We start from the raw sequence: 24312 nt of genomic DNA on the forward strand, positions 1-24312 counted from the left end.
AAGGAAACTCCTGCCTCATCCTTATTACCCCAGGCACTACTCCTGGGCCCATGCATTAATTACTTCAACTGGTAAATGTTGGGACGTGGTAATGCTAGTCACCAAATAATGATGCAGTCAGATTTGCAATTTAGAAAGTCCTCTGGTAGTTTTGTGGAGGATGGATTAAAAGGGGAGAGCCTGGAGGCAGAAGACTACCAAGGAGAATGCTATATTAAGCCAGTTGAGAAATGATGGACTGTTAGCTAAAAATCAATATTGAGATACATTACCTTATTAATTTCTGCCCAGTTTTAGTGATGGATTTTGCCACTAAAGTTAATCTGAACCACTGATGTTAGTTCAGCTCAAAAACCATTCAATCCCTCCCTCCCTCCCACTGCTGCTGGAACATCTTCCAGCCGTCATGACACTCCTGCTGCCTGAGGTGCCCTTTTCCCATTTATTAAGCCTGGGGATCTCTGGATTTTTTTTTTTTTTCCTCTTGTTTCATAATGTAATTTTCTCAAGGTTACAGAGACAATGGCCTATAAGACTTTGTATTCATCTTGGTATCCTCAGCCCCCAACACAGCAGTTAGAATATATTTAGGTATATATTAAATGTCTGTTGCTTTGAATTTTTTTTTTTTTTTTTTTTGCGGTACGCGGGCCTCTCCCTGTTGTGGCCTCTCCCGTTGTGGAGCACAGGCTCTGGACGCACAGGCTCAGTGGCCATGGCTCACGGGCCTAGCCGCTCCGCAGCACGTGGGATCTTCCCAGACCGGGGCACGAACCCGTGTCCCCTGTATCGGCAGGTGGACTCTCAACCACTGTGCCACCAGGGAAGCCCCTGTTGCTTTGAATTTTAAAAAATTGTGGTAAGTCCAATTCATTTGTTAAACTCTTAAAATCAATTTTTTTGGTAAATTTAACTTACATATAAGAAGATGTACCTACTTTAAACATACAGTTCAATGAGTTTTGTCAAATGTATACTACTGTAATCACTACTGCAAATCAAGATACAGAGTACTTCCATCATTCCCCCCAAATTCCCTTGTGCTTCTAGTATACTATTATGCAACTCTACTATACTCTCATACTACTTAGCACATTTTATTGTAATAAGTTAACCTGTCCCTCTCTCTCTAAACTGTGAGCAACTTGAAGGCAGAAACTCCATCTTTTTATCTTTAGCATCTAGCAACACAGTAGGTGATCAATTAAAAGTTCTTCCTATGCACCAACTGCTGCTCTAAGCTCTTTACAAGTATTTTTCACAACCACCATGTGTCAGGTACAATGTGTCCCAGATGAGGAAAGTGGGGTACAGAAAGGTAGACACCTGTCCAGGGTCACAAAGCTCACTTACTAAACTTCTCTTGTCAAAGACAGTATAAGTTTTCTTTTCTCCACAGCTTTCCCTGTAGCTTTTCTACTTAGTCAACTGCAGAAATACTCGTCTCTTCTCTAACTATTGATGTACAAAATTACTTCTGCTGTCTAAACTGTCACCACATCTCCTTTCCTTCCATTCACCAAGCATATACTGAATGCCTTACCAATCCAGGTAGGTATCTAGTGTCAAGGAATTTGGGTGGAAGACATTAACATGTAGACAACTAGAAAAATATACAGGGCAGAATGTTAATTTTCATAGGTGAAACAAAGGATTGCTAAAGCAGTCCTTCCTTGAAGCTATGTCTCCTAGGTTTACTTTTTCCTTTCCATCCCTAAAGGAGTCCTCATAGTCAGATTACTATAAATGCCTCTTACTTACCTTGAAAGAGTCTCTTTCCCATTCGGAATAGTCTATGTTCCCCTGCCAGGTTGAATCGTTGCTCATTCCATATGGGACTATTCTGTTTAAAGACCTGTAACTCCCTGCTCAGCTGTTAAGGCCTTGTACACACTGCTCCCACCAACCTGTTCAATCCCATCTCTCAAAGCTTTGAGACATAACCTCCACTATTCCAGCCAGGAATAAAGAATCTCCCTCAAGTACCATTCTAATTTGTCCTGCTGTGCCTTTATACTTTTCCTAATTCTATATTGAAATTTACCAATTTTCAATATAATGCCTTTAATCCCAACAACTCGAAGAGGTAAAGGGTAGATGGTGCGAAGAAGAGATAAGGGTCTCTTTAACAGACCTTGAGATGGGGAGGTAGTGGAGCTGAGGCTCTGTATAATTCTTTATCACAGCAAGCTCTGGGAAAGCCCCATTTGGCAGAGCTTCTGGGCTGGAGCCACAGAATCACCAAATTTAGGCTTGTCCTCAAGGAACACCACTGTACTACACTTGTCAGGTGTGGGAGCTGCTAACTGGTGGTGGCCAAATGAGCTACAGCAGCCAGGATGAGGTTAGCTTTGTTGCAAAACAGTCTGCATATCCAGACACCAAAAGCTACAATCCCATTTGGTAGTGTTAAGGAAGTACTGTTAGATTTTTTTTTTGAAGTGTGATAGTAATATTGAGGTATTTGTTTATGTTTTAGGGATATATACTGAAATATTTATAGATAATTACAACTGAAATAATTACAGACGAAATTATATTATAATGACTTGCTTTAAAATAATCCGGTGTGACACTAGCAAGATTGGCGGTAGCAAATATAAAAAAAGATTGGCCATGAATTGGTGACTATTGAAGCTGTGTGATGGATACATGGGAGTTCATTACATCACTTTCTCTACTTTTGTATTTGTGTGAAATTTGCCATAGGAAAATAATTTTTAAAAAAATCATGATCTCTACCACTATTGTATCCCCTCTCAGCATGTCAAGGGCAGGACCTATTTCACAGGACTTCATTTTCATTTGGGCATAAAAAATAAACCCTTTAGGGACTTCCCTGGTGGCGCAGTGGCTAAGACTCTGCGCTCCCAATGCAGGGGGCCCGGGTTCCATCCCTGGTCAGGGAACTAGATCCCACATGCATGCTGCAACTAAGAGTTCACGTGCCACAACTAAGGAGCCTTCCTGCCACAACTAAGGAGTGGGTGAGCTGCAACTAAGGAGCCCACGAGCTGAAACTAAGACCCAGAGCAACCAAATAAATACAAAATAAATAAATAAATAATAAACCTTTAATGGCAAAGAGTTAACTTCATTTTTATAGTATGGATAGCCTACACTGGTATGTGGAAAACGGGTCCTGGATCACTCTAATCCTGGTAGCAATTTCCTTGCTATTTAAAAAGAAAAGTCTCTACAATCCACTGTGGAGCTAAGGCTGTAAGTTCCATGAGGGCAGGGTCCATGTCTGCTTATTCACCATGGATCCCACAGTTGATCTAGCACAATGCCTGCCTCCTAACAGGTGCTTAATAAATATGTGTTGATTGAATGAAAAACAGAATAATAAATCAGAGGGGAGCAGGGCAATACTGTCCTGGTGGAAAAAATAGAGAAACAATAATCCCTGGGAAAGCTTTCTAGGAGTCCAGATGATTTGTTTCACCATTGGCTCTACATGGGCCTTTCTTTAGTGGTTTAGCAGGTGTTGTAGGCAGGTGAGGGTTAGGATGCTGCAAGAAATATTATACTGGGCATGGAGGAACAATTCCTCTTCCCCTTAATATTCCTGTATATATCCCCTTAATATTCCTGACTTTAAGTGCATGCTTAGCACTTAAACTCAGGTTCTCAGACTCCCTTCCCCAGCTGGTCTGAGGGAACTTGCTGCTGCGGTACCAGCCTGATTGCTTTCCAGTCTACCAGTACTATTCAAGGCAGAAACTTATCCAGCAGCCATCAAGGAAGACTAGCTGCTCCTCTTCTTAACCATGCAGTTATTAAATCTTTTCCTTCCTGTTCCTCTGAGGACTCTAGTTGAATTTCCTATCAAAAATCCTTGAGATTAACCACAAAAGGAAGTTTTCTCTCTGGAAATCCACATCCTATGATCTGCCAGACACAGTCTCTGGGAAGTATTTAAGGCCCACAGTTCTGTTATCAAAGCAAAATCAGGGAAAGTACCAAATTTTGTTTCTCTACATTCACGAAACTTTATTCGATGTGAAGGACTTTTCCAAAATTGGAGGAAAACTTGTTCTTCTTTCTTTCTTCCTCTTGGGTAAGTGTCTGGCCCTTTGCTAAGAGGGCCCATCTATAGGATAATTGCCTAGGGAAAGGACATTTGCTTGCAGACAAATAGCACCAGAGCTGAGGAGCTCACCCTTGCAGAAGGAAGGAAGAAGAGCCTGAAACTGCAGAGAGATGCTTCATAAGATACTATTAGTTTTATAAAAATAAATTACTGGTTTATCATAGCACAGGTCCCCAAAATACAAGCAGGAGACTCTGGTACAGATGAAATAACAGTATGCTGTAACATGAATTCATTTCTATAACAAACTGTGTTATTTATATAACTGGTTATTGTCAAGGTTTAAAACTGTTAATTAAGTCATAAGGTAGCTTAAGTGCTGTAGGTTTGACTCTATGCCCCTCCTTCTTACTTATTTTCCATTAGGAAGTCCACAACGTATTTTTTCAAGCAGTAGAGATGGGCATCCACAAGGCCTGTGTGGAAACGTATTCTAGGGTGCCTGCGAAAAGAATAAGAGAGAAGAGGGTCACATGAGTTCTATCCTATTATTAGGTAGTAGGCATTAGAAAGTTAATAAGGGTGAGAGCCATGCTGCCTACACCCCACTCTGGGAAGACCAAGAAGGTGGATATCGGCTCTGATCCTACCACAGAAAAGGTTTTCTCTTTATATAAGCCCTATCTCACACTTTATGAGGCCTTCAGGCTGCCAAAGACATTGAAAATTTGTGAGCCATCAAATCATTGACAAGTCATTCTTCTATTTTACTACAAATTCCTACCCACAATTCTTGTAACTAACATTTTCCTGCTTCTACTCCAACTGCCCCACTTCCTGCAGGCCATACTTTAGCCATGCTTTCCTCTAGTATTTGGCATGTATTACTCCATGTTCATAGAAGATGAAGTAAAATTCTATGAATACTTTCTAAGTCCCGACTCTTAATTACTCATTAGGGCTCTCCTCAGGTATACTCCCTCTAGAAAACCTTCCCTGACAACCCAAATTTGTATTCCCACAACACTTGGTGCCCATCTCTACTAGATAACTTACCATACAGTAAAGTAACAGCTTACTTACTTATGCTCTTTCCCACTAGACTAATAAAAGTTCCCTGAGGGCAGAGATTTATTTTTATAGTCTTAGCACTTAGCGTTGTACCTCACACAGAATAAATATTTAATAGATAGTTGTTGAATAGACAAATACATGAATAAATTAGGTCAAATTAAGGCATTTGCCTAGTTGCTATTTAGTCTGCCATCTTTGGTTTCAGCCTTAAGAAATGTCATGCTTATAATATAATGTTCAAGGTCATTTTATTTAATAAAATAAATAAAAGATAGCTGAAGGAGAGGAGGGGAGGAGTAGGGTGGAAAAATGGCAATTCCAGTCATAGTTGCCTGGTTGTCATCTTTCTTCTACTCTTGTGTTACTCTGCTTTGACTGGCTCATAGTCTTAAGGAAAACTATTCTCATGGGATCTAGATACCCTAGAAGTAATTTATCAAATAGATTAAGGTACACCACCCTGGGCTTCCACTCTTTTGGAAGAAGGGGGAACAAAATGCTTCCAAAAGAGCAAGAGAAGAGTCAGATTTCGGATCTCACACCCATAACCTACACAATCCCACTAAGCCAATTAATGTATACAATGAGGATGAAGAAGAAAGTAGAAGATACATCCCAATTCTAACTTCCTGAGAGTATTGAGTTCTAAGAAATTCATCAGGAAATAGAATTTTGCAAATGTGAATGTGGTTACTTGCCTTGTGGTGCCTGGGTTTCATCTGAAGTTCACACCCTGATAATTCTATCCCTTGATCTAACCAATCTAGAAAGTTGAACTCTCCTGTTCAGTTCCTTGGTTTACAAATTCCTTGAATCATTCAACATACTCTACTTAAATTATTTCGTCCTTGCAACTACCTCATGAAGTAGATATATTATTCTCATATTTATAGCTGAAGTCAACTTGTATCATATACCTGGGAAAGGAATAACTTAAAAGTTTGGGGCTTCCCTGGTGGCGCAATAGTTGAGAGTCCGCCTGCCGATGCAGGGGACACGGGTTCATGTCCTGGTCCAGGAAGATCCCACATGTGGCGGAGCGGCTAGGCCCGTGAGCCATGGCCGCTGAGCCTGCGTGTCCGGAGCCTGTGCCCCGCAATGGGAGAGGCCACAACAGTGAGAGGCCCGCGTACCGCAAAAAAAAAAAAAAAAAAGTTTGAGTAATCATCTAAACTGTTACCAATCCCTAGCTCATATGGCACTAACATTCATACAGCATTTTACAGTTTATAAACTATTTTTCAGCTTTTTACTCTCATCACATAAAGTAGGTAAAACCAGAAAGTTCTTGCATTAAAAAAAATTTCCAAAAATTTACCTGGTATAATCAAAGCTAGAGATTTAGCTACAAATCTGGAATACAATGAAGGAACAGAGACGGGCAATTCAGAGATTTTTTTTCTTTCGCATTAAATTTGTATTGAATGTGAATCTTGGGACCGGGAGATCAATGTCATTTAAGTTGCCAAAAAAGTTGTTTCCTTATTTTATTTTTTCCCATTTATTTATTTATTTTTTAAATAAATTTTATTTATTTTATTTTTGGCTGTGTTGGGTCTTTGCTGCTATGCGCGGGCTTTTCTCTGGTTGTGGCAAGTGGGGGCTACTCTTCGTTGCGGTGCGTGAGCTTCTCATTGTGTTGCCTTCTCTTGTTGTGGGGCATGGGCTCTAGGCATGCAGGCTTCAGTAGTTGTGGCATGTGGGCTCAGTAGTTGTGGCTCGCGGGCTCTAGAGCACAGGTTCAGTAGTTGTGGTGCACGGGCCTAGTTGCTCCGAGGCATGTGGGATCTTCCTGGAACAGGGCTTGAACTCATGTCGCCTGCACTGGCAGGCAGATTCTTAACCACTGCACCACCAGGGAAGCCCCCATTTAATTGTTTTTAAATGGTATTAGAAATAAGAATTGATATTTTAAAAGAAAACAAAATAAACAATACCAAAAAACCTCAAAGAGGCACCGGCAAGATCTGGGTAACTGGTTGATTGCTCTGGGCCAGGAAGATGTTTTGGATTTGTATAAAATAAAGTAAGAAATCAGTAAATGGAAATGATAAGACATTTAGAAATAGTTATAATTTTATGTTCAAAAAAATAATTTAAAACAAGTTGCCAACCATAGAAAAAGCTTATTACAATAAAAATAATATATATATATGAAAAATTTGTGGGAATCCTTTCAGTGATGAAAACTCAGAGGAATGGTATAAAATTTTTAATCTTCAAAGTCTATAGGATCTTTGAAAAGCTTCCTAAGAAGCTTTTTCTTCTCTTCATCTAACATAAAAAGAATTTTAAAAATGCTTTCAAAAAGGTCTATTATAAAAAAAGGAGAGTGGAGAAGAAAAGATCTTAGAAAAGCAGAACAAATAATGGACAAAAATTTAAAAGTCTAGAAAACCTAGGACAATATAAGCCATTAGGATTATTTTTATAGACCTATTTTAAAAATAGTAAGTTGTATATTTTAGAATTTTAATTTGTAATGTTTAAAATTTAAGGGAAATCAAGCATCTTTTTATGATCTTAAAAACAGGAATACCAATTTTTTTTTTTTTTTTTGCGGTACGCGGGCCTCTCACTGTTGTGGCCTCTCCCGTTGCGGAGCATAGGCTCCGGACATGCAGGCTCAGCAGCCATGGCTCACGGGCCCAGCCGCTCTGCGGCATGTGGGATCTTCCTGGACCGGGGCACGAACCCGTGTCCCCTGCATCGGCAGGTGGACTCTCAACCACTGCACCACCAGGGAAGCCCAGGAATACCAATTTTTAAAGCAAGGAACAAAACCAATAGGTATTAATTATAACAATTATTAATAATATTATTTTAGAATAAATGAGGAATGTATACATGAAATAAATATTGGGAAAGATGCAAGGATAAGCATTTACTGTTTAACTGCAAAGATCAATGGCTTTTAAAGTATCTTCATAAAAGTCCTTAGCTGGTCTGTATAATTTACTATTTTAACCATTTTCAAGTGTACAGTTCTGTGGCATTAACTACATTCACATTGTAATGCAACTGTTACCAACATCCATCTCCAGCACTTTTTCATCTTTCCCAGTTGAAATTCTGTACCCATTAAATACTAACTCCCCATTCCCTTCTTCCTCCTAGCCCCTTGCAACCACCATTCTACTTTATGTCTTTATGATTCTGACTACCCTAGGAATCTCATACAAGAAGAAGCATACAATATTTGTGTGTCCTTGTGACTGGCTTATTTCACTTAACATAACGTCTTTACAATTTATCTATATTGGAGCATGTGTCAAAATTTCCTTCCTTTTGAACTCTGGATATTATTTCATTGTATGTATGTACCACATTTTCTTTATCAATTCATCTGTCTATGGATACTTGAGTTGCTTCCACTTTTTGGTTATTGTGAATAATGCTGCTATGAACATGAGTGTACAAATATCAATTTAAGTCTCTGCTTTCACACACACATTTCTTAAATTTTTATCATGGAAAAATTCAAACATACACAAAATAAGAGAAAAACATAATAAATTCCCATGTGCACATCAAGTAGTTTCAACAATTATCAACATTTTCTAATCTTTAAAAATTTTTTGCTGTAGTATTTATTATGGGTTAAATTGTGTCCCCCCAAAAGATGTTGAAGTCCTAACCTATAGTACCTGTGAATATGACCTTATTTGGAAATATGACATCTGTAGATGATCAAGTTAAGGTTAGGTCATTAGAGTGCCCCTAATACAGTATGACTAGTACAGTACCCTTAAAAAGGGGAAATCTGAACACAGAGACAGACATGCTTAGAGTGAAGACAATATAAAGACACGAGGAGAATGCTATCTATAAGCCAAGGATGCCTGAGGTTACCAGAAGTTAGGAGAGACGGGTGGAACAGATTCTCCCTCATAGACCTCAGAAGGAACCAACCCTGCCAATACCTTGATTTCAGATTTCTAGCCTCAAGAACTGTTAAGACAACAAACTTCTGTTGTTCTAGGCCACCCAGTTTATGGCGCTTTGTTACAGCAAACTAATATAGTATTTTAAAGCATATTCCAGACATAATGTCATTTTACTGTGAATATTGCAGTATGTGTAGTATGCAGTTCCAACTGATAAGGACTCTGAAATATAATCACTACGTCATTATTACACCTAATAAAATTATCAACGACTTCATAATGTCATCTAATATCCAATCCAAATTCAAATTTGTCTTTTCACAGTTAGTCTGTCTGAATCAGGATTCAATCAAAGCCTCACAATGTATTTGGCAATTTCATTTTTAAAAAGTTTCCCTTCCTGGGACTTCCCTAGTGGCACAGTGGTTAAGAATCCGCCTGCCAATGCAGAGGACATGGGTTTGAGTCCTGGTCCGAGAAGATCCCACATGCCACAGAGCAACTAAGTCCGTGAGCCACAACTACTGAGCCTGTGCTCTAGAGCCTGCTTGCCTAGAGCCTGTGCTCCACAACAAGAGAAGCCACCGCAATGAGTAGCCCGCGCACCACAATGAAGAGTAGCCCCTGCTTGCCGCAACTACAGAAAGCCTGCGTGTAGCAACTAAGACTCAACGCAGCCAAAAAAAAAAAAAAAAAAAAAGTTCCCCTTCCTTATTCCCCTGACAAGTCATATGATTAGAGAGAGCGGATTACCTGTCTTGTAGAACACTCCATGTTCTAAATTTGGCTGGTTGCTTTGTTGGAGTGTCTTTTTTAAACAGCTTTATTGATGTATAATTTATATACCATAAAATTCACCTGTTTTAGGTGTACAATTGAACGAGTTTTAGAAAATTTACAGAGCTGTACAACTATCACCACAATCCAGTTATAGAACATTTCTATCACCTAAATAAAATCTCACATGACTGTTTGCAACCAATAAATCCCCTCACTCTCAGTTTCAGACAATCACTAATCTGCCTCCTATCTCTATAGATTTGCTTTTTCTGTTTTTTAAAAAATTACTATAGGGACTTCCCCAGTGGTCCAGTGGGTAAGACTCCACACTCCCAGTGCAGGGGGCCCAGGTTCGATCCCTGGTTGGGGAACTAGATCTGCACACGTGCTACAACTAAGAGTCTGCATGCCACAACTAAAAGATCCCACATGCCTCAATGAAGATCTGTGTGCTGCACAGCCAAAATAAATAAATAAATATTTTAAAAAATTATTAGTCATTCTAGTGGGTGTAAAATAGCATCTCGTTGTTTAAATCAACATTTCTTTAGTGACTAACAATATTGAGAATCTTTTTATATTCTTATTAGCCATCTGTATATTTTCTTTGGTGAAGTGTCCATTAAAATCTTTTGCTTATTTTGAAATTGGGTTGTTTATCATCTCCTTGAATTCTAACAGTCCTTATGTTTTTATTTTCTTAATGGTGTCTTTTGAGGTTTGAATGGTGACTTTAATTTTGAGGATATAAAATTTATCAATCCTTCTTTTATGAATTATGTTATTGGTGTTTTAACTAAGAATTCTTTCCCTAACTCAATTTCACAAAGATTTTTTTCTAAAACTTTTACAGTTTTAGCTCTTATATTAGGTCTGTAATCCATTTTCATTTTTGTGTATGGAGAGAGGTTAGGGTCTAAATTAATTTTTTTGCATGTGAATATCAAATTGTCCCAGCACCGTTTGTGTAAAATACTATCCTTTGCTCATTAAGTTGCTTTGACATCTCTGGTGAAATTCAATTGACCATAAATGTAAGGGTATATTTTTGCACTCTCAATTCTGTCCCACTGCTCTGTATGTCTATCCTTATGCCAGTACCATACTGTCTTGATTACTATAGCTTTATAGCAAGTTTTGAATTGGAGAAGTATGAGTTCTTCAACTTTTTTGTTCTTTTTCAAAAGTGTTTTAGTTATTCTGGGTCCTCTGAATTTGCACATAACATTTAGGATCAACTGGTCAATTTCTACAAAAACTTTACTGGGATTCTGATGGGTTTGTGTTGAATCTAAAGATCAGTTTGGGGAGAAATGCCATCTTAACAATATTGAGTTGGGATTAACATATACACACTGCTATACATAAAATAGATAACCAATAAGGACCTACTGTACAGCACAGGGAACTATACTACATATATATAACTGAATTACTGTGCTGTACACCTGAAACTAAAATTAACTATACATCAATAAAAAAATAAAAAATAAAAATATTAACCTTAAAAGAAAAAAAACCCAATATTGAGTCTTCCAATCCAGAAACACTGGAATGTGTTTCCATATACTTAAACTTTATTTCTCTTGCCTTTTGCCTCAATGCAGCCGAGAAAGCAAGATGGTTCACCAGCAGCTCTACTGGAGCCATCCAAAAAAATTTGGCCAGGGTTCTCGCTCTTGCCGCATCTGCTCAAACCGGCACAGTACGATCCAGAAATATGGCCTCAATATGTGCCGCCAGTGTTTCCTCCAGTACATGAAGGACATCAGCTTCATTAAGTTGGACTAAGTGAACTTCCTTGAATGGGTCATCCAGCACATCTACCTTATGCAGAAACAATGCTAGCTCTTTGTATATAAAATAAAAAATTTAAAACTTCAAAAAAAAAAACCCCACACTTTATTTCTCTCTGCATGGTTTTGTAATTTTCAGTATTATGTCTTGATCTTCTATTAAATTTATTCCTAAGTATTTTATTCATTTTGATGCTATTATAAATGGAATTGTTTTCTTATAACTTCATTTTTATTGTCCATTGACAGTATATAGGAATATAATTGACTTTTGTACATTGATCTTGTATCCTACAACCTTGCTGAACTCTTATTAATGCCAGTAGTTTTGTGGATTCCTTAAGATTTTCTACATATAGGATCATGCTGTCTACAGATAAAGGTAGTTGTACTTCTTCCTTTCCAATCTGAATGCCATTTATGTCTTTTTCTTGCCTGAATGAACTGGCTATAATGTTAAATAGAAAAAGCCAGAGAGGCCATTCTTGCTTTGTTCCCATCTTAAGGGAAAACATTCAGTCCTTCGCTATTAAATATGACATTATTTAAGTTTTTTGTATTCTCTAAGTTTTTTGTAGATACCCTTTATCAGGCTGAGGCAGTTCCCTTCAATTTCTAGTTTGTTGAAAGTTTTTTTTTTTCTAATTTATTTTATTTTTGGCTGCGTTGGATCTTCATTGCTATGCACAGGCTTTCTCTAGTTGTGGCAAGTGGGGGCTACTCTTTGTTGCGGTGCATGGGCTTCTCATTGCAGTGGCTTCTCTTGTTGCAGAGCACAGGCTCTAGGCGTGTGGGGTTCAGTAGTTGTGGCATGTGGGCTCAGTAGTTGTGGCACATGGGCTGAGTTGCTCCATGGCATGTGGGATCTTCCCAGACCAGGGCTCGAACCCATGTTCCTTGCGCTGGCAGGCAGATTCTTAACCACTGGGCCAACAGGGAAGCCTTCTTGAGAGGTTTCATCATGAATGGGTGGTGTATTTAAAAAAATTTTTTTTTCTGTGTCTATTGAGATAATCATGTAGTTTTTAATCTTTTATTCTATTAACATAGTATATTAATTGTTTTTCAGATATTAAACCAATCTTGCACCCTTAGGATAAATCTCACTTAAGCATGGTTGCTGGATTCATTTTGCTAATATTTTCTTGAAGATTTTTTCACCTATATTCATAAAGGATATTGGTCTTGTGTTTTCTTTATCTAGCTTTGGTATCAAAGAGTTATACTGGTCTCATAGAATACGTTGGGAAGTATTCCTTCTTTCATTTTCTGGAAGACTTTGTGAAGAGTTGGTTTTATTTCTTTTTTAACTGTCTGATAGAATTCACTAAAGAAGCCATTCTTACATTTTGAAGCCTCAAAGACGTTTCTTTGTTGAAAGATTTTAAATTACTAAGTTGATTTCATTAATTGCTCTAGGTTTACTCAGGTTTTCTACTTCTTCTTGAGTCAGTCAAGATGTATAGCACATGATCCTTGTGGTTCAGACTATAGCACACTGATTAACCCAGGACTCTCCTATGCTCTCAACTTACATCTGTTCTCAGTATATTGCTATGTGTAAGCTTTTTTTTTTTTGGCTGCACCATGCAGCTTGTGGGATCTCAGTTCCCCAACTAGGGATCGAACCCAGGTCCCTGAAGTGAAAGTGGCGAGTTCTAACCACTGGACCACCACGGAACTCCCTGTGTGTGAACTTTAACCCAATACTCTAATTGATTCTAGTTACTTAAGGGAATGAAGGACTGGAACCAGCATCTGCTGAATAGTTATTATGTGCCAGGCATTTTGCAATGTGCTTTCACATCTTCACAACATCTCCATCTTCCTTTTACAGATTAGGAAAACACAGACTCAGAGAGGTTAAGTAAGTTTCCTAGGTCACAGAGGTAGACAGTAGTAGAACTGGGATTGAAATGTAGGTATTTGTGACTCTAAGGCTTTTCTATTACCTCATAAGGTCTCTCAAGCAACTTCTTTCTTTTCTCCATACATAATCCTAGGAGTTCTATATAGATGAAGCCCTGTTCCAGTCTCACATCTAAATCCAAGGCAAGAAAGGTAGAATGCCTGGCTGTAATTTTTTTTTAAATCCCTGCTTTTGTACTTGTTCCCTTGCTGAATACCCTATTTAGGAGTTCATCAACCACTAGTACCATTCAAGAAGGAATTTGCTAAGGAATGGGGTTCTAAGTGTTGACCTAAGACAAGCCTAGAGGAACTCTTTATCATTCTGCTTCCAAGTTTCTAAGCAGATGTTAAGAAATGCTATCAAAGAAGTAGCTGCCTGTTTTGGGCAAATTACTTTTAAATGTCAAGGAGTTCGAAGACCAAGCTGTACCTGTGTTCGTTTCAATATTTACTTACCCAAGTTTTCTCCTCATATTAACAACTCGAAGTACTGTGTGTGAGGGACAAAGTTTTAAGATCTCCAGAGAAGCTGGAAGAAAGACTGCCACATGGACACTAGTCCTCAGGATTATGCAGAACTGAAGACTCAAGATTTTTCTGAGAGCTTTGCTTTAACTCAAAGAAAACTGAACACAGAGCTATGTGTACCACCAACATTGTACAAAACAAAACAATGTAAAATTACAGAGCTAGGGAATAAAAAGGCAGCTCAGAAAGGCAGCCCAGAAAGAAAGAAGTATACCCATTAAAGAGAAGATAAATACTGAAAAAAAAACCCCAGCCAAACCCCCAAAACCAAGTAATTACTATGGTTAAAATCATACCAGTTTTCTCCCTAGCAGAATAAACTTAAGAATTTAAATGCCCAAATCTCTTAATAACTCTAAAAAAAGGTCTGAGTTCCTTTAGTTAATAAGATCTATTAACCCCCACGCCCAACCCCAAAGATCTTAAGGGATTCAGATGCTCATTTCCTTCAAATCTATAGAATTGAGACAAAACTCCCTCCTCAGAATCATCATGTGTGCAGGAGAAACTGAGTTGTTTTTATCCTGCTCATTGCATAAGTTATAGCAAAGGCCAACTGGGAGTTCTATTCCCTGACATGCTCATAGTACAACACTCATTACCTAGAAGAATGAGTAGAAAAAGGCAGATAGGTAAAGAAACAGATAATGGTAACTGCATGTTTAAAAAGTGAAATTCATCTAGACACTTCATGTGGACACCTTATTAGACTTCCAGCACTGCTATGAATGGGACTGCAAGGATTTCTAGCCTAGTGGGAGAACTGGCATATATGCTGAGACAGTCCACAACAACCTAGTGAAGAAAGAAAGCCTCCACTCACCTAAACTGAGTATGTCCTAATAGTTTATATGGCTATACAGAATGGCTTTTTCCAAACCAAACCAAGTCCAAACTTGGGGACAGGAGAATAGCAAGGAATGGGAACAGAATGACGAAAATTCAATTGGACAAAAACTCAAAATACAGAAGAAACTTAACTCTAACATATGCTTCTCTTTGCATAAATATAAATGTTGACAGGTGAAGGAAATGTCATGGATGCCTCCTGAATTCAGATGCCAGGAGATCTGAAACTTGAAACAATGACTCATAAGAACCAGAAGCGACAATTCCAAAGAGGATAAAAGCCTCCTATGACAACTTAGCCATCTTGAAGTGTTCAATGCAACAACATAAACAACTTCTCTCTTTGAAGACCTTCAGACAATCACCTTCTATTTTGTTTGGCAATCTTAAACATGTTCCAACAAAGAAGCATCTTCTCTGCCACTAGAAGAGCCAGAGCTAATTCCCTACTGCCTAATCATTACAATTTAAAAGAAACTAGAGACGAAGGTGTGCTTGAAACCACCAAGGTTGCTCATAAGTAGAGGAAAGAGAGTGATCTATGAAGCATGGCTACTTACTAGTTATCTATAATTCTAATGAGACAGATTTTGGAGTAAGCACCTATTACATAACTACCTGGTAGCTGTTTTATAGGAAGGCACCTGCCATACCACCCCAAATGCCTGATCTTGTTGACACTGTAAGTCGCAGGAATGACAAATTCTTGATTGTTACCTGAAAGAAAAGCAGGAGTTAGCCAGGTGAAAGGGGTGGAGAAAATGAGATGGGCACTCTGGGCAGAGAAAATAGTACATGCCAAGACTCTGAGGTAGACTGGTGAGTATGAGGAACTAAAGTCGCCCAGGACCGCTAAAACACAGAAAACAAGACGGGGAGAGGCACAAGATGAGGCTGGAGAGGTTTCAGGCCATGTTAAGGATTTCTGTTTTTATTCTAATCTTGAGACTAATGACCACTTGTATTCTGTGATATCACTGGCTTAATAGTGAGCTAAGTCAAAGTTGAAAGGCAGCTTGGTGTAGTAAAAAGAGCACTGGACTAAGAGCCAGGATTCTAGTTCTGGCTTAATCACTTAAATATGGCATAATCTTTCTTCATGTCAGTTTCTTTGTTATAAAATGGAATACTGTGCTTCACAGAGTCTGAGACCTTTCTGGAGCTGCTTCAGGAACTGCTACAGGAACCTTAATCAGAATAAATCCCTGTTCTATGTTTCGTATCTCAGGCTTCTATGTAAGATTTTTTTTTTTTTTTTTTTTTTTTTTGCGGTACGCGGGCCTCTCACTGTTGTGGCCTCTCCCGTTGCGGAGCACAGGCTCCGGATGCGCAGGCTCAGTGGCCGTGGCTCATGGGCCCAGCCGCTCCGTGGCATGTGGGATCTTCCCAGACTGGGGCATGAACCCATGTCCCCTGCATTGGCAGGCGGACTCTCAACCACTGTGCCACCAGGGAAGCCCAACAGTTTTTGTTTTGTTTTTTTAAAGTTTATTTTATTTATTTATTTTTGGCTGCATTGGGTCTTTGTTGCTGTGCGCAGGCATTCTCTAGTTGTGGTGAGCGGGGGCTACTCTTCATTGCGGTGCGCGGGCTTCTCATTGTGGTGGCTTCTCTTGTTGTGGAGCACGGGCTTTAGGCAGGCGGGCTTCAGTAGTTGTGGCATGTGGGCTCAGAAGTTGTGGCTCACGGGCTCCAGAGAGCAGGCTCGGTAGTTGTGGCACACGGGCTTAGTTGCTCTGTGGCATGTGGGATCTCCCCAGACCAGGGCTCGAACACGTGTCCCCTGCATTGGCAGGCGGATTCTTAACCACTGTGCCACCAGGGAAGCCCAGTAAATGGTTTTTCGATTTTGTTTTTGAAGGCATTACCCCCAAGGACAAAGATTAGGAGAGGAGAGTACAGTAACAAAATTTTAGAAACTGTAAAGAAGGATAGTGGTCAGAGATTTAGCATATCTAAGAAAGCTGAATCCTAAACCAGCCATAAGGAAAGCTGATTTGTACTGCAGAAGCCCTGAAATGATCAGGAATTGGTAGCACAGCTTTTAACCACCTAGAAAGGAGATTGGAAGACTTTTCTCTGAACTCTGTCGCCAGTCAAAAAAAAAAAAAAAAAAAAAAGACTTAAGAATACTGACATGGGGGTTCTCTTATAAATAACCCTATCTATCCTAAACAAAACCCTCAGAATGGGAGAAAATATTTGCAAACAAAGCAACCAACAAGTGATTAATCTCCAAAATATACAAACAGCTCATATAGCTCAATATCAAAAAGAAAAAAATAACCCAATCAAAAAATGGACAGAACATCTAAATAGACATTTCTCCAAAGAAGACATACAGATGGCCAAAAGGCACATGAAAAGATGCTCGGGCCTCCCTGGTGGCGCAGTGGTTAAGAGTCCGCCTGCCGATGCAGGGGATACAGGTTCGTGCCCCGGTCCGGGAGGATCCCATATGCCGCGGAGCGGCTGGGCCCGGGAGTCATGGCCGCTGAGCCTGCGCATCCGGAGCCTGTGCTCCGCAACGGGAGAGGCCACAACAGTGAGAGGCCCGCGTACCGCAAAAAAAAAAAAAAAAAAAAAAAAAAAAAGAAAAGATGCTCAACATCACTAATTATTAGAGAAATGCAAATGAAACTACAATGAGGTATCACCTCACGCCGGTCAGAATGGCCATCATCAAAGAAATCTACAGGACTTCCCTGGTGGCACAGTGGTTGAGAGTCCACCTGCCGATGCAGGGGACACGTGGTTCGTGCCCCGGTCTGGGAAGATCCCACATGCCGTGGAGCAGCTAGGCCTGTGAGCCATGGCCGCTGAGCCTGCGCGTCCGGAGCCTGTGCTCCGCAATGGGAGAGGCCACAACAGTGAGAGGCCCGCGTACTGAAAAAAAAATCTACAAACAATATAAATGCTGAAGAGGGTGTGGAGAAAAGGGAACCCGCCTACACTGTTGGTGGCAATGTAAATTGGTACAGCCACTATGGAGAAGAGTACAGAGGTTCCTTAAAAAACTAAAAATAGGGGACTTCCCTGGTGGCACAATGGTTAAGAATCCGCCTGCCAATGCAGGGGACACGGGTTCGAGCCCTGGTCCAGGAGGATCCCACATGCCGCTGAGCAGTGAAGCCCGTGCACCACAGCTGCTGAGCCTGTGCTCTAGAGCACGCAAGCAACAACTATTGAGCCCCTGTACCACAACTGCTGAAGCCTGCGTGCCTAGAGCCTGTGCTCTGCAACAAGAGAAGCCACCACAATGAGAAGCCCATGCACCACAACGAAGAGTAACCCCTGCTCGCCACAACTAGAGAAAGCCCATGTGCAGCAACGAAGACCGAACGCAGCCAAAAAAATAAAAACAAACAAACAAGTGAACAAAAAACTAAAAATAGAACTGCCATATGCCCCAGCAATCCCACTCCTGGGCATATACTGGAGAAAACCATAATTCGAAAAGATACATGCACCCCAATGTTCATTGCAGCACTATTTACTATAACCAGGACTTGGAAGCAACCTAAATGTCCATCAACAGAGGAATGGATAAAGAAGATGTGGTACATATATACAATGAAATATTACTCAGCCATAAAAAAGAACAAAATAATCCCATTTGCAGCAACGTGGATGGACCTAGAGATTGTCATACTGAGCGAATAAGTCAGACACAGAAAGACAAATATCATATGATATTGCTTGTATGTGAAATCTGAAAGAAAGGGTACAAGTGAACTTATTTACGAAACAGAAGTAAAGTAGAAAACAAACTTATGGTTACCAGGGGATAAGGGGGGTAGGATAAATTGGGACATAGGGATTGACATATACACACTACTATATATAAAATAGATAACTAATAAGAACCTACTGTATAGCACAGGGAGGTCTACTCAATACTCTGTAATGGCCTATATGGGAAAAGAATCTTAAAAAAAAAAAAGAGTGGATATATGTATATGTATAACTGATTCACTTGGAGGTACACCTGAAACTAACACAACATTGTAAATCAACTATACACCAGTAAAAATTTAAAAATAAATAAATAAATAACCCTATCTGTGTCACTTTATAGATGTAAGAGTTAAAAGTATAGAACAGTTAAAGTTTCAGTGCCTATACTGGACAAGACACCTTGGGAAAGGCTCCTCCCCCCTCCCCTCAAAGAACTGCAAAGTGGAGAAGTACTCTAGGAGTTACAGCTGGTAAGTAGCAGTGGGGATACTAATATAGATAAACAGCACATATTTCAAGACTTTTCACACTATCAGGAAAATAATCAAGAATGTGAACCCATTTTTCATCAGCTGTAGTCCCAGAAATAGAGATCTGGCCATGATCTTTGAGGCTCTGACTTAAGTTTCTGTCTTTTTTCCAAGATGAACGTGTGAACATTTTATTCCATTTTAAAAGATATTGTTGAGAAGCTTGTTTTAATATTTTCATTACCCTTCCAGTAATAAAACCCTTGACTAGTATTCAAAAGAAAACAACATAACATTGGAGAAAAGCTACATGATTTTCTTATTAAATATTTGGCACAAATACCTTTACTTATGAGTTATTAAAAACACATGTCTTTCAGAAATAAAATGGGAATTTTAGAGCTGAGCAGTGGGGGGGGGGGCTTTAAAGAACAACTAAGCCAATTTCAGCTGGGGAAACTGAGGCTTAGACAAGCAAAGTGATTTGCTCAGCGTCATACAGCTTTTGTCTCAAGACTAAATTCTAAATTCTCTGGACTTGAATTTCTAGTACCATGCTCTTTCTATCAGTAACATTCTTTTCCACTACATATAGTGCCTTTCCAAGTCAGTAATGCATCAATTCGACATGTGGCAAAGGTGGTGTGCTTTCTCCAAATCCACTGAGGTAGTACAAATTTGGGCCCAGTGGAGTGAAGTCACCAGTACTGTCTGATGACAGAGGGAGAATGCCTCTGTACCTGACCATAGGCTCAGCAGAACTCCTATTCCAAGTGTCTTACACTATCTCACTTTCCAGGACCAAATATGCCTGAAGCCCAACAAAACAGAACACTCTCTTTGCAATCAAGCAAATACTCCCTCCTCTGCTGGAAACAGAGAAAACAGACGGGATGTACATTCCATCATCACTGTCCTTTTCTCCTACAACCAATACGTATAAAAGTAAGAAAACTATAAAACAAGAGGTTTCTGGCTCTCTATATACACAAACGCCTTTTCCAAGATAACTTTGGTGACTTCCCAATAGGAACTAGCCCCCACCTTTGGAAATTCAGTTTGAAAAGAAAGACAGGAAGTATTGTATTCTGATATTCAAAAAGTGCTTGAAAATCTGAATCTAATTAACTATCCCACCATCTCACTGAGGCGAGGAGGAGCCATAGGAATAGTGCCATAGGAATGGGAGGAACATTTTTACTGCTCATTTATCCAGCCAGCTGCCCTATTACAGCTATACACCAAAGACCCTGAATCACTGGGGGGTAGATTACAAGTTAGAAGAATGGAATGGAGAGAAAAAAATCTGCCAACAATCAAATGTGCAACCTAGTCTTAGGAAACTGGTAGAAGATCTGGCCTTAATGGCCCCAGCATTTACCCAAGGCCCTGAGCTCAGTAGGTATGAAGGAACAATATATCTCCATCTGTTCTTCATTTTCACCTTACCTCTTGGCTGTGTCCACCTTCTTTGATCATATCATGCTCAAACCTTGCTCTCTTTGGCAGGGACCACTGGGACTATGGTATTTACTAACGGTTTACCACATGGGGCAATAAACTAGTTCCCAGGGAGGGTAAAGAGAAAGCAGGAGACAATCTCCACCTTCTAGCTGTAATTATAGAAACACATGACTCTGGCTTCTAAGAACTTTATGTCTAAACCTGCCAAATCTAATGTTGCATAAACATCAGTGCTTGATGGATGCATAAATGAGTCAGGTCCCTTGTTTCACATAATAATAGATGACCACAAGTAGTTCTTTCTGAATTCCAAAGGACAAAATCCTTTACCCTTTGGAATTTTGTCAACCTAGCAATGCAACGCTGCATTTCTTTTTAGGTCTTATACCTTAAATCTATCCTGCGTACTGCTGTCAGACTACCTTTTCAGAATCCTGAATTATAAATATTATTTCTCTCCTCAAAATGTCTTTAATAATTCCCCAGTATTCAAGGCCCTCTATTTTTTTTTTTTTTTTTTTGGTACGCGGGCCTCTCACTGTTGTGGCCTCTCCCGTTGCGGAGCACAGGCTCCGGACACGCAGGCCCAGCAGCCATGGCTCACGGGCCTAGCTGCTCTGTGGCATGTGGGATCCTCCCGGACCAGGGCACAAACCCATGTCCCCTGTATCGGCAGGCAGACTCTCAACCACTGCGCCACCAGGGAAGCCCAAGGCCCTCTATTTTTTTTAAAAAATAATTAATTAATTAATTTTTGGCCGCATTGGGTCTTTGTTGCTGCACGCAGGCTTTCTCTAGTTGTGGTGAGCGGGGGCTACTCTTAGTTGTGGTGCGCGGGCTTCTCATTTGTGGTGGCTTCTCTTGTTGTGGAGCACAGGCTCTAGGTGCGTGGGCTTCAGTAGTTGTGGCACACAGGCTCCAGCAGTTGTGGCACGTGGGCTCCAGTAGTTGTGGCATGCGGGCTCAGTAGTTGTGGCTCGTGGGCTCTAGAGCGCAGGCTCAGTAGCTGTGGCGCATGGGCTTAGTAGCTCCGCGCATGTGGGATCTTCCCGGACCAGGGCTTGAACTCGTGTCCCCTGCACTGGCAGGCGGATTCTTAACCACTGTGCCACCAGGGAAGCCCAAGGCCCTCTATTTTTGTACCAACTTAACTTCCCAGCCTTATCTCCTAGTGCTCCCCAGTAGGGATCTTCCATTTGGGCTAAACTGTTCCTAAACAAGTCTTGCATACCCTGCCTCCACACCTTTGCTCAGAGCATTCTCCCCACACAGGATTCAGCTTCCCATGTCCCTTTCCATATCAGATCCAAATCCATCCTTCAAGTCCAAATTATTCTATTACATTTTCCTGACCACCTCAGCCCCTAGGGTTTGATGCTTCCCCTGAGTTCTTAGAACACTGTTGGCCATAATTGTTCAGAATCTGATATTGTTTGCTATTGTTCGTTAGGCTTTTATATGCATAATCTTACATTCCACCAAGGCTAATGAACTCTTTGAGATAGTCTCCTGCCTCCTTAAATACCAAAACAGTGGTTTAACAAGAGGAGGAAACTCAATAAACATTTGCCGGTTGAACACTGTGTTCCTGAAAAGTAGAAAGCATAAACTAACAGAAAAGGACCAGATCTGTCACTAACTAGATAATGATATGGAATAAACCCCTTTTCCTTTGGCTTTCAGTATCATTATTTGAAATATAGGGGACTGGACCAAACGACCTTCTAGCTGTGACAGTTTATGATTCTAAAATATCTATAAATAAGATCATATTTTCAATACATTAAGAGATACTCTTTCATTGCATCTTTATGTTGAGGTCTTCTAAAATATAAAGAAACCCTCCTCTGTTTCCTAAAATTTGATTTTGATAAATGGTTTAGGAGAAAAAAAATCTGTAACAAACCCCTTGCTTCTTTTTTCACAGAAAGAATTCCAGATCCAGTCAGCTATATCCTGACTGCTGTAAGAAACAAGCTGTGTTAACAAGGTCCCATCATAGATACTCTTTATAGAGAGGGAGAGGAAAACAAACAAACAAAAACAACAACAACAAAAAAACCCCAACTCTAGTGGGGCTGGTAAACTACAGCCTGCCAGTTGGATGACCCTGCTGCCTGTTTTTGTAGATAAAGTTTTACTGGAACACAGTCATGCTCATCTGTTACATATCTATGGATGCTTTTGTGCTGTAACAGCGGCGCTGAATAAATGCAACAAACACCAGATGGTCTGCAAAGTCTAAAATATTTACTACTTACCCCTTACAGAAAAAGTTTGCCAATCCTTGTTCTATACCTCAACATTCATCACAGAGTGCCAAAGCCCTAGATTACAGACTCAATTATAGCTGGTCACTAGGTGATTTCCAACTTATTCATTCAACAAATATTTACTGAGATTTCTTATTACTAACTAATCTTCATTTATTTCCACATCTGTAAAATGGCATATAATAGTATCTACTTCAGAGGGTTATTGTAAAAACGCCTTTAACACAATGCCAGGCACAAAATTTGAAAAACCATAGCTGCTATTGTCATCATCGTCATCATAATCATCATCATCATCACCATAATCATCATCACTACCACCACCACCATCACCACTACCATCACCATCCTTTCCTGATGCTGTAGGAAAAGTAGGCTCTCTCTGATGGCCATGACCACCTAAGTGAAAGGAGAGAATCCTAGCATCTCTGTGGCTTGACTTCATACTTAGGAAAGAGCTATATGTTGACAGCACTCAGACTGCAATCACAAGAATACAGGAAACGTCCTTTTGATAGGAAATGGCAGTTGACCCTATAGGCTTCTGACACCAGAAATAACAGACACTCAATATCTTTTCCAGAGTTTATCAGGAAGACAAATATGATTTGAATTTATGAACACCTCTCTTGAGGACTTAGAGCTTGCTTGTAGTCCCAAACTCAAGCGACATTAGAAAACAATGTGAGAGCTTCCTTGGTGGCGCAGTGGTTGAGAGTCCGCCTGCCGATGCAGGGGACGTGGGTTCATGCCCCGGTCCGGGAAGATCCCACATGCCGTGGAGCGGCTGGGCCCGTGAGCCATGGCCCCTGGGCGTGCGTGTCCGGAGCCTGTGCTCCGCAACGGGAGAGGCCACAGCAGTGAGAGGCCCGCGTACCGCAAAAAAACCCCAAAAACAAAAAACAATGTGAAATTAAATGAGTCCACTGACTTATCACTACCTTCCAAATCAACCATCTATCCAGATTTGGTAACAAACAAATTTTCTCACTTTTTGTGAGAACTATGATTTTTTAAAAAGTCCAACAGCCTGAAATACGTATGTAGTTTTTTCTAATTCAATCCAACAAGCAAATGTTGGATTGAAATGGGTGTCTACTTTTCCCTATTACAGTGTTGGTCATGTCTCTCTAACATGCATAGAAGTTGTCTGAGGAAATAAGTATGCTCTATGTTCTTTTTAGGATCCTTCAAAATTCTGGATAGGAATCCTAAGTGATTCACTGGTAGAATAAAAGATGATTTAAAATCAAGTGCCAACATCAACTGATAAATAATGGATAACTCAAATGTGATATATCCAAACAATGAAATATTATTCAACAATAAAAAGGAATGAAGTACTGACATAAGCGATAACACAGATGAACCTTCAAAACATTAGGCTAAGTGAAAGAAGCCAGTCACAAAAGGTCACATATTGTATGATTACATTTCTATGAAATGTTCAGAATAGGCAAATATATATATATATACAAAAAGTAGATTAGTGCTTGCCTAGGGCAG

At 40.0% G+C, this 24312-nt stretch overlaps 2 protein-coding genes across 3 annotated transcripts in view; one reads left to right on the forward strand and one right to left on the reverse strand.

Annotated features, from left to right (window-relative positions):
* EIF2B3 (eukaryotic translation initiation factor 2B subunit gamma) overlaps nt 1–24312 on the reverse strand; it is a 148276-nt gene that overhangs the window by 44811 nt on the left and 79153 nt on the right. For both annotated transcript variants that reach the window (XM_082613349.1, XM_082613348.1), the window contains exon 6: nt 4449–4538. In XM_082613349.1, the coding sequence (XP_082469475.1) occupies nt 4449–4538 (90 nt within the window). The remainder of the gene's footprint in view (nt 1–4448; nt 4539–24312) is intronic.
* LOC309800740 (small ribosomal subunit protein uS14-like) lies at nt 11118–11670 on the forward strand. The gene has a single exon (XM_082615073.1). It carries the CDS (start codon nt 11332–11334, stop codon nt 11566–11568), a length of 237 nt encoding a protein of 78 aa, XP_082471199.1. The 5' UTR covers nt 11118–11331; the 3' UTR covers nt 11569–11670.

The sequence above is a fragment of the Mesoplodon mirus genome, assembly GCF_964341445.2.
Source record: "Mesoplodon mirus genome assembly, chromosome: 3".
Lineage (NCBI taxonomy): Eukaryota > Metazoa > Chordata > Mammalia > Artiodactyla > Ziphiidae > Mesoplodon > Mesoplodon mirus.